General features: G+C 54.1%; 1 protein-coding gene across 12 annotated transcripts in view; it reads right to left on the bottom strand.

Moving 5' to 3' along the window:
* POU2F3 (POU class 2 homeobox 3) overlaps positions 1–8,371 on the bottom strand; it is an 83,529-nt gene extending 75,158 nt beyond the window's left edge. For 4 of the 12 annotated variants that reach the window (XM_033407306.2, XM_012537067.3, XM_033407309.2 and 1 more), the window contains exons 1-2: positions 7,907–8,065; positions 1,252–1,320 (exon numbers count right to left, since the gene is read on the bottom strand). In XM_033407306.2, coding sequence (XP_033263197.1) covers positions 1,252–1,320; positions 7,907–7,934 — 97 coding nt within the window. In that variant the 5' untranslated portion in view covers positions 7,935–8,065. Of the gene's footprint in view, positions 1–1,251; positions 1,321–7,324; positions 7,443–7,906 lie in introns of those variants that run through there. The other 8 variants (XM_033407311.2, XM_033407316.2, XM_033407308.2 and 5 more) reach the window with 5 other exon arrangements.
* Positions 8,372–16,447: the final 8,076 nt, after the last annotated feature.

Raw genomic sequence — 16,447 nt, 5'->3', positions numbered from 1 at the left:
AAGGTTTGGACTATGGAGTTAAAAGAGAGAGCTAGGGGCTTCCCTGGTGGCGCAGTGGTTGAGAGTCCGCCTGCCGATGCAGGGGACACGGGTTCGCGCCCCAGTCCGGGAAGATCCCACATGCCGTGGAGCGGCTGGGCCCGTGAGCCATGGCCACTGAGCTTGCGCGTCTGGAGCCTGTGCTCCGCAATGGGAGAGGCCACAACAGTGAGAGGCCCGCGTACCGCAAAAAAAAAAAAAAAAAAGAGAGAGAGAGAGAGAGAGCTATGAAACTTTCTTCTCAACTCTTCCCTCTCCTTTTCCTTTATTCACAAAGCAAAGACATCTAAAGGCACCAAGCCCTCCTTTCTGGGTCTGTTTGCCACCCACATGCATGTAATTTGGAAGAGGAACACTTGTCCATGGGCCTCTTTGATTAGTTCCTTGAGTAGGATTATTGAGAAATCTGGGGTTAAAAGGCCTTAGTTCCCATCTACCAGAGACACATTCTGCCTTCCGTCAGTCAGTAGCAGCTGGGAACACAGCCTGCTGCTTCTAGGGGCCTTGAAAAAAAAATGGTACTGATGAACCTAGTTGCAGGGCAGGAATAAAGATGTAGTCATAGAGCATGGACTTGAGGACATGGGGTGGGAGGGGGAAGCTAGGGCGAAGTGAGAGTAGCATCGACATATATACACTATCGAATGTAAAATAGTTGGCTGGTGGGAAGCAGCAGCATAGCACAGGGAGATCGGCTCGGTGCTTTGAGATGACCTAGAGGGGTGGGATAGGGAGGGCGGGAGGGAGGCTCAAGAGGGAGGGGATATGGGGACGTGTATGCATATGGCTGATTTGCTTTGTTGTGCAACAGAAACTAACAGGGTATTGTGAAGCAATTATACTGCAATAAAGATCTATTAAAAAAATAGTAAAAAAAGCTAAAAGCAAAAAAACAAATGTTACGTAAAAATGAAAAAAAAAAAGTGAATCTCCTCCCTGACTTCTTGTTTGTTTCTAAGGATCTGGCCCTTTCCTAGCCTAGTTTCAGAGGCTTTGTTCCGTTGTATACCGATGTCTACTGTTCAAAGGCTCCAGGGTCATACCCCCTGTCTCTAGGGAATCCCTTCATTTCCTAAGACCCAGCCTTTGGGTCTGATTGGCTGAAAGACCAAGCCGGAAGAGGTACCACGTTATTCCATTATTCGATGAATTCCAGTAACTCTGTCCTGCCCTTGCTTTTCTGTTTCATTTCCCAGAAGAGAAGACCCTTACCTGTCTCCACCTGGCTGAGAGCACTTCGAGCAACTGTAGAATCTGCTACATCCCCACTCATCTTGATATCTGCAGGGAGAACATAACTGATTTTAGTAACAGGTCACAATTTTTCTCGCTATGACATATGTGGCTTTAACTAAACAGCGAAGATGAATGGGTAATTACAACAAGCATCAGACTTTCAAATTCCTGATTCCTAAACATACAACTATTAGAATATTCATAAGCTTGGAGCACATATCCCCTCGTCCCAGGCTTGCCTCCTTTCCCCCTTTCTCCAGTGCTACTGCAGGGTCTCTCCCCTTTGCATCATTCACGGCCACTTCCTTCTATCACCAGGCTCGGTTGGTAAAAATTTAACAAGGGGAAGGGTACAGCGGAGGGAGGGGAATGGGGGAGAATGCTCCTCATTCTCCATCCTCATTTCCTTTGGGATTTGGGGGATGTCTGTTATTTTTTAAAGTAGCACAAGAAATATCCATCTCCCGTCCTCCCCCTCATAATAACTCTACCTTGAGAGGTAAGAGCACCCTTGAACCAAGGCTTGCCCTTCTCATCTTTTTTAGCCAATCCTGCCTCTATTCTCTGCCTGATTCTCAGAGGTCAACCCACTGTCTGGTGATCAAACCCTAGTTCCTGTGTGGCCCTCCTTGGGAACCCTTACCTTCTCTCCTACTCCTTCAACGTTCTCAGTAAGAAAGGGATGGCAGGCGGGTCAGCGTCCCGCGGAGAGAGAAGACCTACACAAGGCCCCCTGTCTCAGCCCCCAAGTGCTGCGGGTCTGGCCTCTCTGCCCTGCTTCATTTCAGTAAATTAAACATTTACCCACAACAGACAGCTGCCTCTGCCTAAGAGGCCCCTAAGTCTCCTCAAGGGTCAGCAAAGAGAAGGAAAGAGACAACTTTGAGCTAACTCACTCTCAGCTCCTCTCCTTATGAAACCACCCCAATACTGAAGCCGTTAAAGACAGAAGAATATTTTATTCAAATCATGTTGACCCCCCCCCCTTCTCTGGGGCAGCACTTTAACTCTTTCAAACCAGATAAAGTCTTGGTGAGCCAATTTGCATACCCGGCCCCCCAGCCAATCCCGGGTAAGCAGCCCGTCTTAATTTGGGCCACATGATTGGGCAGTTGACAGTCTGGATGTCTGAGGTCTGGAGATGACCAGGATGAGGGAGAAGGGTGGACCTCTGCCCCAGGAAAAGCAGGAAGAAACCGACTTTTATTTCTTCTTCTTCTACTTTTTTTTTTTTTTTAGGGCAATGATGTGTGTGGCTCTGGCAGAGGTTTAAAGTGTGGTCCCAGGGGATGCAGTGACTGCAGTGCAGGAGGGGTGACTGCCATGCCAAGCAAGACAGAGATGGGGAGTCCCGAGGTTCTACGGCCCTTGGAACACCCCAGGAGCAGGGGAGGGAGTAAGCAACCTTGGGAGCCACTGTAGTTTGAGGAATAGTTTTGAGACCGGTCAAAGTGATGACTCCCAGGTAAATACTTGGAGCTCCGTACAGCCCTCCCCAGACATCCACACTGTCCACAGACCTCTAGGGGAAACCCTGCAGCCACACTTGCCACCCCTCTCAGTGCACTACATTTAAGAAGGCATTTCTCCAGCCTAACCAAAGTCCTTCCTGCTGCAGTTTGAAACTTTTTGTACAGTCTGTCATGCATGAATATGCAGAGTAACTAGTGTGGGCCACCTGGACGGGTCTGCAAAGGGCTTCTGCTGCTCCACGCTTTCTGCTCCAGTGGGGAAATGGGCTTAGCTTCGTCCCACCCATGAAGGGCCACGCTGGAGCTGGGCATTGCCTATTATAGATCGGCTCAGTTACACTTCCCCATAGGGATCCTTCAACAGTGCAGAGAAAACGTCAGAGACTGCTGGGAAGGGGCGGGAGGGGGTGAGTGCTCACCACCTCTCCCGTTGCTGAGCACAGGCTGCGGACGCGCAGGCTCAGCGGCCATGGCTCACGGGCCCAGCCGCTCCGCGGCATGTGGGATCCTCCCGGACCGGGGCACGAACCCGCGTCCCCTGCTTCGGCAGGCGGACTCTCAACCACTGGGAAGCCCTCTCAGTGGGCTTTTAAACCTGCTTCAGTGGCGCTGGGAATTCAGAGCATGGGTTTTGACAGCAGACAGACCTGGATTTAATCCCAGTGCCATCCTAACTAGCACAGGGGGACCCTGGCCACATATTTGAACCTCAGTTTTCTCAGCTAAAAAAAAAAAAATGAGAAAAATGATACTTCCCAGAGTTATAGTGAGGAGCAAATAAGATACTGAATGAAAACCGCCTGGCACAGTTCCTGGTATAAAGGAAGCACGTGATAAATGAATTAACTAAACAGATACTTAGGCTTTGATCGGAGTCCCCTTCTCCCATTACAGTAAACAGCTTTGGTTTTTCTGTCTAAGCAGTATCGTAATTTGTCCTTTACCTGGGAAGCCATCTGCATTCTCCCAATTCTGACTTCATGGGAAAAACGCTCATGGGGACAAGAAGAGTTTAAGAGGTAGTGAGGGTGGGATGATGACCAGGTATTCTGAATCAACTTATTTCAAACATCTGACGTTTAAGAAGGGTGACATTTTAGCTAAACCATAATTCTATGCCTGTAACCCAAACACTCCTCCAACACCCATTCCCTGCACCACCTTTAACTCTACCCAAAAGCCATCTCTCTGATCTTTTAAATTAGCATAAAAGGTAGTCCTAATCATGTCTAAAATTAACTTTTGAAGGAGTCAAAGGCTCCACACTCTTCCAGGACATCTACTCATTGCATGTACCCATTACGGGAGCAACATTGTGACACTTCGGGATTGGACAGGGATTTGAGTCTGAATGGAGGGTCAGGCTGAGATGATCTGTAAAACCTCTTAATGCCCATAGGATGTTAAGACACTGAGAACCTGTTCCTGTTGGGTAGGAGGCCGAGGCTGATGGGTACGACGAGCTCGTGGGTCTCAGCCTAAAAATGGGCCAACACCGAAACTCGCCGAGACGCCACAACCCTTCGCCTGTCGGACAGCACATGCCGGAGGTGAGTGAGAGAGGTGTGGGGTGCGGTCAGGCTTCTCTGCTGTTCTAATCTCAGCTGGCAACTGAGGAGGCTCCTTGCCATCACTCCCTTCCCTGGGGAGGCTCAGCTGGTCCGTGTAAGAACCCAGATACCAGATGCAGCCCCTCATCTGCTTCACTGGCCCTGTCACCCGCTGAAGCTGGAGCGAAATGTTGGCCGCTGGCCTTGACCTCCCTGTGCCTTGGCATGACCCGCAGCAGCCCCTCCTTACACATCTGTGAACCAGGATGTGTGTGTGAACCTGCAGGAGCAAAGTCCAAGGGGCAGCACTTCCCCAGGCTGCAGGCTGAGTGTCCACGGTGTCCTGGACCTCCTGGGTCCAGGCTACGCCAGGAAAACAAAAGGCCCACTCCTCTCTCTCCTACTGTCCATCTTCATCTCTTTGGAAGGGACTGGAGCTCCCTCCTGACTTTTCCCTCCCACACCCACTGCTTCAGGCACTTCTACCAGAGGGAATTCAAGGGGCCACTCGTCCTACTTCTGAGCGAGCCAGGGCTCCAACTCTCCCCTGGAGGAGATGCTTCTCGCCTCTTCTTCAAGAGAAATGCACTTCCTCTCAAGAGACCTTCCAACCCAATGGTCCTGAGCTGGAACTGGTATCAGTCTGTGAGACTCAATCCTCCTTTCCCAACGCTGATAGAGAACAGCTCACAGTGAGGAAAAGGGCAAAAAAGAGATGCTCTGGGACTAACCAGGTGTCCCCCTCCGGCTGGTTTCCCACTGTTTCCTCCATCTCTTCTCTCCCTCCTGAGCTTTCTGTCTGACTCTTGTCTACCTGCCTTGGGCCTGGGAGGGAGGAGCCCCTCCTTAGCCTGGGTGCCCCTGTGTCTGGTGACCTCATGCCTGCTCAGGTGTTTGTGCTCCCACGTGAGAGGTGTGCTACAAAATACAAAGTGCTGAGGTCCCAGGCCAACCTGAATCACGGCTGGTACCCAGGTTATCAGAGCAAAAAGATGGGCTGACTCAGGGGCCGCAGTGCTTGCGGGGCTGCTGAGTGGGGGACCTTACGCATTACTTTGTGTGCCCCTGCTCCCCCTCCAACCCCCCCAAACTGTTGCAGAAGATCCATGGAGGGGGAATCCCCAAGGGCCTAGGACTGGGGATTTACAGGGCAAGTGCTGCTTATAAAGCATCCGCAGGACACAGGATCACTGGGAGGGGAAAAGCAGGGCTCAGAAGAGACCAGATTTCCACAGAGAGGATCCTGGACTGAGACACCCTAGAGAGGGGCCCCCAGGGAGACACTCCATAGACGGATCCTCCCTCAGAGACCCCACAGCAGGGCCCTCGATGAAAGACCTTACAAAGATGACCCCGGACTAAAAAGCCCACTGAGAAGACCCAGCAAAGGGAGCCCTCAAATGGAGACCTAGTTAGAGAGGCCCCACAGAAAGTCCCAAATCGAGCGATCCCTTTGAGGTCTCCAAAGGGGAACCAGACACCACAGAGAGGCCAGGAAACCTCACAGGGAGGCCAGGCAGCCCTGAGGGGAGATAGACTACAGAAGCGGGCTGGGGAGCAGTGGCAAGCAAATGTAGAGAGATGACTCAGGTCACCCACCCGAGGTAAACAGGTGGATGGAGAACCCACCTGAGGAGTCAGCGCACCCTGGGTTTAGCTCAATCACCCCCTTTGTGTCTGCCTGCAGGGGACAGGGCTGGGGGAGGTGCCCGGGCTTCTGAAAAGCCTCAGCCTGGAGCTTCCTCCCAGGCCAGGCATGGAGGGCTTGGCCTCCTCACCTCAACCTCACCCTCTCTTTCCTGATCTCCGCTAGATCCTCTTAGCCCCCAGGCGGCCTCCCTGCTGGGTCCCAGCTGCCGCCCCTCCTCCCACTTCCTCCAGAGCAGGAGCCCCCAGTAGACAATGAGGTGGAAAACCCCCAGGAAGTCTCTGATCTTGGTCCTAAAGAACTTCCCACTGGGGGGTGTGCCTTCAGGTTTTGCTCCCATGCACACCTAGGCCTTCTTGGTGGAAAGTGGAGAAAGGAGAACCCGGGATCTGCCCCCAGCTATGTCCAGCTCCATGCTGGTGCTACGAGGTCAGAAAATGGACTTTCCCCAACCATTGGATGATACCCAGTTGGATGATTCTTTCCGCCACACCGAGCCCTCCCTGGCATGTCCTGGCACCTGGGGATCCACTCAGAGCTAACACCTCACCGTCTGCTGGTTTTCACTCAGCTCCACCAGGACTGCGTCTGGGAAACTCGGTCTCCCCCGTGCACCCACTGCTGCTTGATTTCAAGGATTGGCGGCTCCAGGAAGGGCCAAAGCCTCCAGCCTGCCCTGCTCCTTGGGGTAGGTCATGAGAATTGACTCCCTCACGCTTCCTCCAGAAAGGAGAGCAGGTAACAAAATTCCCGTCAACAGCCCTGAAGTCCTTAATGAAGGTCATTCATTGGGTGTTGCCCCCTTTAAGAGGCAAGTTGCTGGTTTGAAATGGCCAAATCAGGCTCAGCTTTCTCCACGTCAGTCCGTCTCTGCTCAGGCCCTCAGACCTCCAGAAGGCCCACCCCGACACCAAGTCCGACCTCCAGGATTAGTAGCTCCAGTCCTTGCCCGGCTGTGGAAGGAGGGATCAGCAGGGTGAATGGAGGGGTCTGGGTTCACTCCATGCCCATAGACCTTTCACGCAGGGGAAACTGACTCCCAGAAAAGCATTTCCATGGCCTAGGTTCCCACCCCTGAGGAGAGGAGGGCTTGGTATCTAAATCCACGGGACATAGAACACAGAGGATGTATCTCGCACTGCCCCCCCCAACCCCCAGACACAGAGATGGAAGCACTTTCCCACAGGGCCCTGTGCAGGCTTCTCCTCCTGTGCGTCCCACAGAGCTCCGGCTCAGCCCCCGCACGCGGACTCCCCAGCCCCGCCGCGCACCAGCCTACGGCACTGCCTAGGCTCACGGAGCAGGGGAGCAGGTACACCTTCACGGGTGGGGTCTGCTCCACCTCCTCTCCCAACACACATGGGGACAGGTAGACTCACCTCTGACACACACGGACACATGCTTCCCTAGGCCCTGATCAATACGTGTGCACCGTGGCACCTGCCCCAGGTGTGCCTCTGTAAATGCCCAGCTCCACTCACTTTTCCTAGGCACCCCCTAGACCTTACCAATATCCACTCTCCCTATACTTCACGTAAATACCTGGGACACCAAACACGCAACATGTGGATACACGTATTTCTCTCACTTCTGCACTCCAAGGTCCACACCCCTGGCTGAGCCAGTGAGCCACCCTTCTGCAACCGGTGAACAGGGCAACTTCCCCGAGACTACCACAGCTCAGCACGCCCAGGTCCCACAGGGCTGCGGCTCTCCAGATGCCAGCGCTCTCCAGATGCGAGGCTTCAGAAGCCCTCCCACCCTCCACCGTAGCCCCTACCTTCATTCTTCCCCAAAGTCCCCCAGACGGACCCTGCGCCCGCCAGCTCGGGGCGACCCGCTATCCACACTGCCCTCTCCTGGCCGCTGGGGAACAAGACCCCCCGAGAGCGGCGCCCCTGTCATTCGCCCCTGCCCGAGCACAGTGACACCTGTCAGAGCGCGCGCCCTCCGCCCCTCACCTGGGTGCATGGGTTCCAGATTCACCATCCTGCCCCAGGCGGGGCCAAAGCCAGCTTCCCCCCAGGCCCCTCGCGGCTGCCCCAGCCGGGCCTCCGGGGAAGCCAGAGTCTCCTTCCTCCCGCCCCCGGCCGCCGCCGCCGCGGGAGCCGCCGCCGGAGCCGTCGCCGCAGCCGTAGCGCGCTCCGCTGCTCCCTCCCGCCCACCCGGGCAGCACTTGGCGCGGCGGGATTGCCACACGCCCCAGGTGAGCACGCGGCGCGGCGGGGCGGGGGCCTCGGGCCACGCCCCCTGGCAGGGCCCCCGCGCCTGGCCCCCGGCCCAGGCAAAGCAGCGATTTGCATTCGGGGAGCCGGGGGCCGGGGGAGGGGGCAGGCAGTGCTGCCGGGGCGGGTCCTGACCCTGCGGAACACCTGTCCGCCTCGGGCCCGCCAATGGCCTCTCCCCACCGCGCCCGGCCCAACAGCTTGCCCTACTGAGGAACCCCTGGCAGATTAACCAGCGGGGCGGCAGGGGGGGCGGGCTGAGCTTCCGTCTGGACAGACACCCCAGCTCTGTGAGGGGCTCTGGAAGTGTTTGGAGAAGCCGCGGGAGTGCGCTGGGAAGAATCTGGTGTTGGAATCCTACCTCTCTGCCGCTTACCGGCTGTGTGACATGAGACAAGGCTCATCACCTCCCTGAACTCAGTTTACTCATCCGTAAAACGGGGGCAGGTGTTAATCTTAACTGGCATCTATCTATCTGAAGTTAGCAGGTGGTCAAGCTCACCTAGGCCCCCCGTGCATCCTCACCACATCCTGGGACCTAGATGGGGCCCAGCTAATTATCACATTTTCTGGGTGAAGATAGTGTCTCTTGCCTGCCCTACCAGGTCCCAGGTTGCTGCGAGGCTCTATGAGAGTATGATGTGAAGGCTATTTACTAGTGTCAGGGGCTGTGGGAACAGCCACCTCCTCATTTACAGAGCTGGGAAGTGACTTGTCCAAAGGCACACAATTCCCTAGTGGTGGAAGGAAACTGGCTGGGATCAGGTCTCTGGACTCCCACTCCAGTGCTCTCTGCAGCGCCCATCATAGACTCGTCACCTGAGCTTCCCCCACCCTTCTCCTCCACTCTTCAGGTCCCAGGAAGAGGTGCCAAGGCGAAGAGACCACCTGTGTATAAGCCTTGAAAGCCGTGTGCCCACAGCAGGCCAGACCTCGCCTTTCTTTCCAGACAGGTCTCCCTATCAACCTGCTTACAGAACAAGTCCTGGGCTTTTCTGCCGCTATGCCTTGTTTGCACTGTTCTTTCCAGTTGGTATGTCCACCCACCATCCACCCCAATAATCCCCATTAGAATATCCAGCATTTATTGAGCTTTCAGTGCATCAGGCACTGTGCTAACCAACACTTGAGAGGCACCTGATCTTGTTTAGTCCTCATAACAACTCGAAAACTGGACTGTTATTATTTCCATTTTACAGATGGGAAGAATGAGGCTTAGAAAGTTTGGTGTGCCCACAGTTACCCTTCCAGTAAGTATCAGGGCTCCTGTTCTAAAATTCTGCACTCTTCACCCTTCGTGCACTATTCAAATGCCACCTCCTTCTGAAGCTGGAAGTGATCTGGTCTGTTATTAAATTACCATAACGTTTCAATGTTCTTAATAGCCCTGTGGCTCGCTCTGCAGGACTTTTCTTGTCCTATCTCCTGGCCGTTAACTGATTGGCTGCCCCCACAGCACCAAACACCGTGCAGGGTACACAACAGGTGTCAGAAAGGGCCCAGTGGGTGCCACAGTGGCCCTGGAGGGAAAGTGTTTAACAAGTGCTTCTTCGGGTCCACACAAACCACTCTCCCCCAATCGCACCAACCTTTCTTCCTCCCACTCTTGGCAAGAAGGGAGGAGACTTTCTTCCTGTTTCTTCTGGCTGAGGAAAGAGATCAGTAGCTTTTCAGAGGCCTAGTGAACCCAGAGACACGCCCCCCACACCTTGGCACACCGCCAGACTGTCCCTTCCTTCCCTCCTCTTTCCTCTACTTTCCCTCCCTTCCTCCACTTCAGGTTTGGCCCCAAGCCTGAGGCCATTTCTTATCTACAACTGCACTTCACCTACCACCATCCTAGAAAAATGCCTGCACGTAGTTTATATACCCCGGTGCGCTTGTGATTTCCATATCTCTATTTGCATAGCATTTGTATAGTCGTGTTCCCCAAGGGTCTGATTCTCTGACCACCAGTATCTGGAACCTGTTTCTCTTTTCCATGTGCAAAGTTACATTTCTTTTCTGGGCTTTAGTTTTCCAGAAGCCAGAGGAGCATGTACCTAATGATTTCTAAGGGTCTTCCAGCTCTAGTAGCCTAGGATACGGGGGTCCTGGGGATGCAGGTGGGGGTGGAACCCTTGGAGATGGGGCCCATTGGGGAAGGGATGGGGCGTTATAGCTTCAGAGTTGGAAGGACAGTTTTGGGTTCCGGACCAGGAGAGGGGGTGATTGGGGGAAGGATGGGAAGGTGAGAGGGGTGGGGGAGAGGTAGCAGACAAGACCTCACCTTCATTCACTACTCATTCATTCAATCCATATTGATTGAATGCTTTCTATAGGCCAAGAAAGTGCTACGTGCTGGGCATGTACCTTTTTATTCAGTCATCACACCTTTAGGAGGAACATACAATTTTTAGGTTCCTTTTATAGATGAGGAAACTGAGGTTCAGGGAGGTTAATGCAGCTAGTAGATGGCAGAGTTGAAATTTAGACCAGGCCTGCCTGACTCCAAAGCTGGTACTTTTAATCCTGGCCTCCAGTGTCTGAGCCCGAGTCTCCTCTTCTCTGCTCTTCCCTTCTATGCGCATACAACTCCAGGTGGAAGGAACCTAGATAATCATATGAGGGACCAGAGGTCCACAGGGGGTGGGACTTGCCCAAGGTCACACGACAGCAAGCAAAGGCAGAGCAGAGACCCTCTGTTCTCTCTGCTCCTCCTTCTTCTGTTCTTTCTGGGCCTTTGAAGGGTGGGTGGGGCAAGGGGCAGGGTTCGATGATTTTTATTCCTTCCCTCTGTGACTTGCTTGATGACCATTTCAACTAGATGAACTGGAACAGGAGTGCACAAGACCCCTTTGTCCCTCCCTCCTTCGTGGAGACCATGAGTGCTTCTGTGGAACACTCATGGTCTCCATGAAATCAGCTCTTTGAGTTCTGGGCAGGTGGGAGGTGGGGAAGGTGCCACCTCCGTGGCCTAATACTCCATTTCTCTGTTTAGCCAGGAAGAGAAAAAGCTGTGGGGAAGAGGAGAGAGATAGGGAGTTGCCTGGAGGTTAGAAAGGAACAGAGGAAAGAAAGGGAAAAAGAAGCAAAGACAGGAAATTTCAGTGCCTTTGGACATCAAAAGAGCACCATGCAAATCACATACAAATGATATGCAAATGACCCAGCACTTCCTCCTTTACCCCCTACCCTCTCAACAGCTGGAGGGCTTTTTCAGAGAGCAGCCAAAGCCTAACTCCAGGATCCTGTTGTCCCCAAACTGTGATCAACGTGGATCCCTCCTGGGGGTCCTTCTGGTCCTCCTGGGATTACGTCTGATCCCCTCAGCTGCACCTCTAGGAAGTTACGAGCCCCCCCCCCCCCGCCCCGGCCCCATTTCTATGTGAGCATGCTAGCAGCTTCTTTTGCTTCAAGGACGGAAGGCTCTAGGAGCTAAGCCTCCCCGTCCAGACACATTGCTGGAAACAGGCTGTAGCCCTGGAGGAGGTGCTCGGGGAGCTAGGTGGGCCCGCACCCTGTTCCCTACCTCAGCAAAGTGGATTTCTTGGCCGCAGGCCTTTCTGCTCACCCTCATTTCCTGTCATGTCAGCTGGTGTGAGTTGTCAGGATTGGGAGAAGGGTGGAGAGCCAGGTGTCCTGGAAGGCCACCAAGTAGCAAGTCCTTTCTAGCTCTTTCTGTCTGCCAGATGGGCTGTAGGGCCCAGAGCGGGGGGATGTGGGGCGGGGGTCAGCTCCCTGCCTTGGGGTGACCTCAGGGACTGAATCCGTGCTCAGGCTTCCTAAAAGAGCGGATGGAAGGAAGATAGAGGCCTTTTAAAACCACACCTCAGAGTCAATCTCGTGGCACAGTTGCCAGGAGGAGTATTGCAGGATGGGGGTGGAGGGGGTTCGTGTCAGGGTGACAGAGTGAGAGGTGCGCTGGGAACCAGAATAAAGCAACTTTCCAGGGAAGTGGATGGGAGAGGACACAGCTGTTTCCTGCCCCTGATATCCCTAACGCTGAGCCTCAACCATGGACATCCCACCCCACCCGTCTAGAGGGAGTACACACAAACTCATTGCCCATTTTGCTCTTGAAGGTTTTGAATAATAGATAATAATATATGTATTTAATTTTAAAACAGCATAACAATCCTGTCCTCCGATGAACTCTTTTGACCTCGGGGCCAGCATTGGGTCTGGGTCCGGCCACTCTAATCACACCTTGGGGCAGAGCCCTGCCTCAAGACCAGCCTCTCCCCGCCTGGTCCCCCTGCACGCTCAGGGCAAGTCTAAGCCCAGGGCGCCCTCTTGTGGTGATAGGCGTGTATGATCCCGACTTGAGTCCCCACGCCCACCCCCACCTCCACCCCGCCCCCCAACCTCTCCTTCCAAGCGGTCTCGCCGCCACTGTCTCCTGTGGTGAGTGGCGGTCCATGTCTGGGGGAACCACAGGCAAGGGCCCCAGTTCCAGGCCAGCTGGAGATATTGAGTGTTAGTTTCAGGCTGCTGTTGGGTCTTCTGGTCCGTGCTCCCCATCCAAGGCCAGACTTCACCATGGAAGCCCAGTTTTGGAGTCAGCCAGTCACCGCCTTGACGGGCTGTCAGTCCTGTTGCCGGACAGCTCTGCTGGTTAAAACGTCCTACATCCCACACTGCCCTCCGGAGCTTCTGAGCTCCACGCCAATCCTACACCCGCACACGTAGGAGGACAGTGTCATCGGTCCATTCATCCATCTGGAGCTGGGAACTGAGTACCCATCGGAGCTGTGCATTGGGCTAGGGGCAGGGAACGGAACAGAGACCAGGCAGTGTCCCTGCCCTCAGGAAGCTCACAGGCTGGCGATGCTTGCGGACCAGCAAACAGTAAGTCCATCATCCTGGGGCCTGTGCTGTACCAGGGAAATAGGGGGGACTATGGGGGCCCACAGTAGGGCACGTCTTACCTGAGTCTGGGGGTGGGCATCAGGAAAGACTTCTTAGAGGCAGGGACATCTAAGCAGAAATCCCCAGGGAAGAGGTAGTAGGAGGAAGGGAGCCTAAGCCGTACAAGCAAAGGGAACGGCATATGCCAGGAGGGTGCGTGGCACACTGGGGGGAGCCCACACAGTACAAGGCAGCTAGATCACAGAGTACAAGACGTGGAAAACCACAAGTGAGTGAAGGTGATGGTTTTTGCACGGGGAGGACCTTGAATCTGGCCTAACTTAGGTGGAAATGATTCACCAGTTTCAGGAGCAGGTGACTTTTCCTGACTGCATCACAGCATAAGCTTGAGTGCCATGGCATGGGGCGGGGGTAGGGGGAGAGAGGAGGGGGAGTCTGGCAAGAAGTTTGACTGTGAGGACACAAGGAGAAATAAGGCAGAGGTGGAGTGGGACTTGGGTTTGAGGTGCGTTTGACTGCACTTTTTAAATGGGAAAGATTTAAACACTCTCAGCACAGATGGGCAGGAGGCAGGAAAGAGCGAGATGCCAGGGGAAGAGCGGAGAACACTTCTCCAGAGAGGAAGGGGAAGGACTGGGATTCAAAGCCCTGGAGTCGGGCAGAAGGGACACTTCCCCACCATCAGGACGGGCGGGAATCCTGAAAGGCAGGTATGGATGCAGGGGGTAGAGAGGTTTCTGCTCCTGGGATGCAGGAAAGGAGGGCACTGTGGGTGCAGTGTCCCTTCATCCCGCCCCCCCGCTCCCCTAGGAGTCAGGACATTCTCCCAGCGGGAGACCCACAGCGGGAGCCAGGACCACTAATTCGCCACCCCTGAGAGGCTCTGCAGGCCTGGGTCCTGAGGTAGCTTGTGACCCGCCTTCTCTCTCCTTTGTTTGACCGGAAGCCCCCTGAGGTCTGGACCTTCTCCCAGGGAGAAGCATGTGGGCCTCTGTCCACCTCACTTTGGCCCTCTTCCCGTCCACCGTCCATCCTTCTGGGTCCCCATCTGGGACGGCTGTCGTCATCAGGATCTCTACGGGAAAACAATCAGCTGAACTCAGAAGGCCTTTGATGAAGTATTGCTTATTTACAGAGGGGCCAGCAGGGTTACGGGACATTGAGAAGCTAGGGCTAAAGAGGAATGAGTAGTTGTCCAGGAGTGCAAGGAGGTCTGGAGCCTTGGAGGAAGGAAGCCAGGGCCAGACCCGTGGTGCTGAGGAAGTAAGGGGCGGGGAATCCAAGCCCCAGAGTCTCTCTCATCCTGCCCTCTGACGTCTGGCGCTTTTCCTGGCTGAGCCAGAGGTGAGAGAGCCCAGGGGAGACCAATCCAGAGGTCGGAGTCCTGGGGCGCAGAGCAGGGCAGAGGGAGGTGGAGAATGCAGGGGGCGAGGGGCAAACAGGGAAACAGCGCGGCCAGTCACCTCTCTATGGTCACTTGTTCGTATCGGAGGATAAACCCTAGAACGCGTTGATGCTTCTCACAGTCAAGATGACCAACGCTTGGTGATAATATAAAGTGATGGCAGGTGTGGTAGTTAATGTTCTCTGTCAGCTTGGCTAGGCCATGATGCTAGTTTCTGGTCTAACACTAGACTAGGTGTTGCTGTGAAGGTATTTTGTAGAAATGATTAACATCTACAGTCAGTTGCCTTTAAGTAAAGGAGATGACCCTTGCTAATGTGAGTGGGGCTCATCCAATCAGTTGCAGGCCTTAAGAGCAAAAACAGCCTTCCTGAAGAAGGAATTCTGCCTCAAGACTTAACACAGAAATTGAATCTGAGTTCCCAGCTGCTGACCTGCCCTACAGATTTCAGACTTAAGGCTGCCACATCAACTTCTGCCTAACCTACCAGCTGCCAGCCCTTAGCTGCCCAGATCCCCAGTCACGTGAGCTAAAATCAGTCAGTGTGTGTGCGTGCGCGTGCGTGTGCATGTGCGTGTGTGTGTGGTTGACTCTTGAACAACATGGGTTTGAACTGCCTGGGTTCACGTATCGGGGGATTTTTTTCAATAGTAAATACTATCGTATTACACGATCCACAGTTGCATCTGTGGAGGCAGAAGTGCGGATGCTGAGGAACCACAGATACGGAGGACCAGCTATAGATCATGTCAGAGGTTTGATTCCTGCTCCCCTAGTCCTTGCCTTGTTCAAGGGTCAACTGTATATGTATGGATACAGTTGTGTATATGTATGTATGTATGTATATATATATGTGTGTGTGTGTGTGTGTGTGTATTCTGTTCTGTTTCTCTGGAGAACCCTGACTGATACAGCAGGAATGTGTGGAAACAGGGCCTCTCACACACTGCTAGTGAGAATGTAAATTTGGACAGCACCATTTGGAGGTGAGTCGACAGTATCGACCAAATACTGGCCGTAGGAGCCAGTCCATTGCCATCAGTAGCCAAATGGCTACTAGCCTGCAGTAGGATGCCAGGCAGCAGTTACACGGTGAGTGCCAGTGTCGGGGAGGACAGTCTAGACAAGCCCTCTCTCTTAGGGGATGATGGAATTGGGGGCTTGGAAGGGGAGGTGACCCACCCAAGGTCACCCAGAGGTGGGACTAGGCCGGTGCCCACGTTCCTCACGTGAATTTTTAGCCTCAAGTTTTGCTCCTGGGGAGTGGCCCCTGCCCCACTTTTTGCCAGATTCCTTGACAGCTCCACGCACCCTATCCAGGTCCCACGAAGGCCCTGGGCAGAGATGCTCCAACTGTAGGGCTCCACAGTTTCCCCACCGAAGACATCCAGTGGTTAACAAGACCGCAGGGAGAGGAGCCTGAAGAAAACCCACAGAAAGTACAGGCCCGGCCACGCTCGGGGGATCCCGCCGGGGAGGCCTGGTACCACTTGTAGCTCCTCTGGCTTGAAGAGGCACTGCTGAGATCTGGTCTCCTGGGCTCCCACCCGAGGGCCTTGCTTACCTTGGCCAAGGGAACCAATCAGAAGCCTGTTCCTGCCAACATCAGTCCCAGGGGAGCTTTGGGAACACCCCCACCCACCCACCCAGTCCTCAGTGATGGCTACTGCAGGGCTGGCCCTGCTCACCCTCCCCCGGTGCGCCGTGCTGAGGTTCCGGTGGGCCCATCCGATAAACCCATTTGGGTTGTAAGTGTGCGTGGCGTAAGAAGGCTGGGTTTGGATTCCTCACTACTCTCTGACCTTGGGCAAGTCCCATCGTTTCATAGGTGAGCCGCATTCATGAAATGTCACAGAAGCGCTGAAAGAAGCCAAGTGAGCTCATTCATAAGAAGGCGCTTTGTCAACCCTGAAGAAATGAGAACTATTGTAGGTATATGACCTCTCACAGGTGTTTTCTCACATCCACAAAGGACTTCTGAGGAAAGTAAAGCCTTATCTCTCGAATAGCGGACCATCTAC

Source organism: Orcinus orca, chromosome 8 (genome assembly GCF_937001465.1).
Source record: "Orcinus orca chromosome 8, mOrcOrc1.1, whole genome shotgun sequence".
In the NCBI taxonomy this organism is placed as follows: Eukaryota; Metazoa; Chordata; class Mammalia; order Artiodactyla; family Delphinidae; genus Orcinus; species Orcinus orca.
The sequence above is the reverse complement of the archived record's forward strand: the minus strand, read 5'-3'. Positions and strand labels throughout refer to the sequence as shown.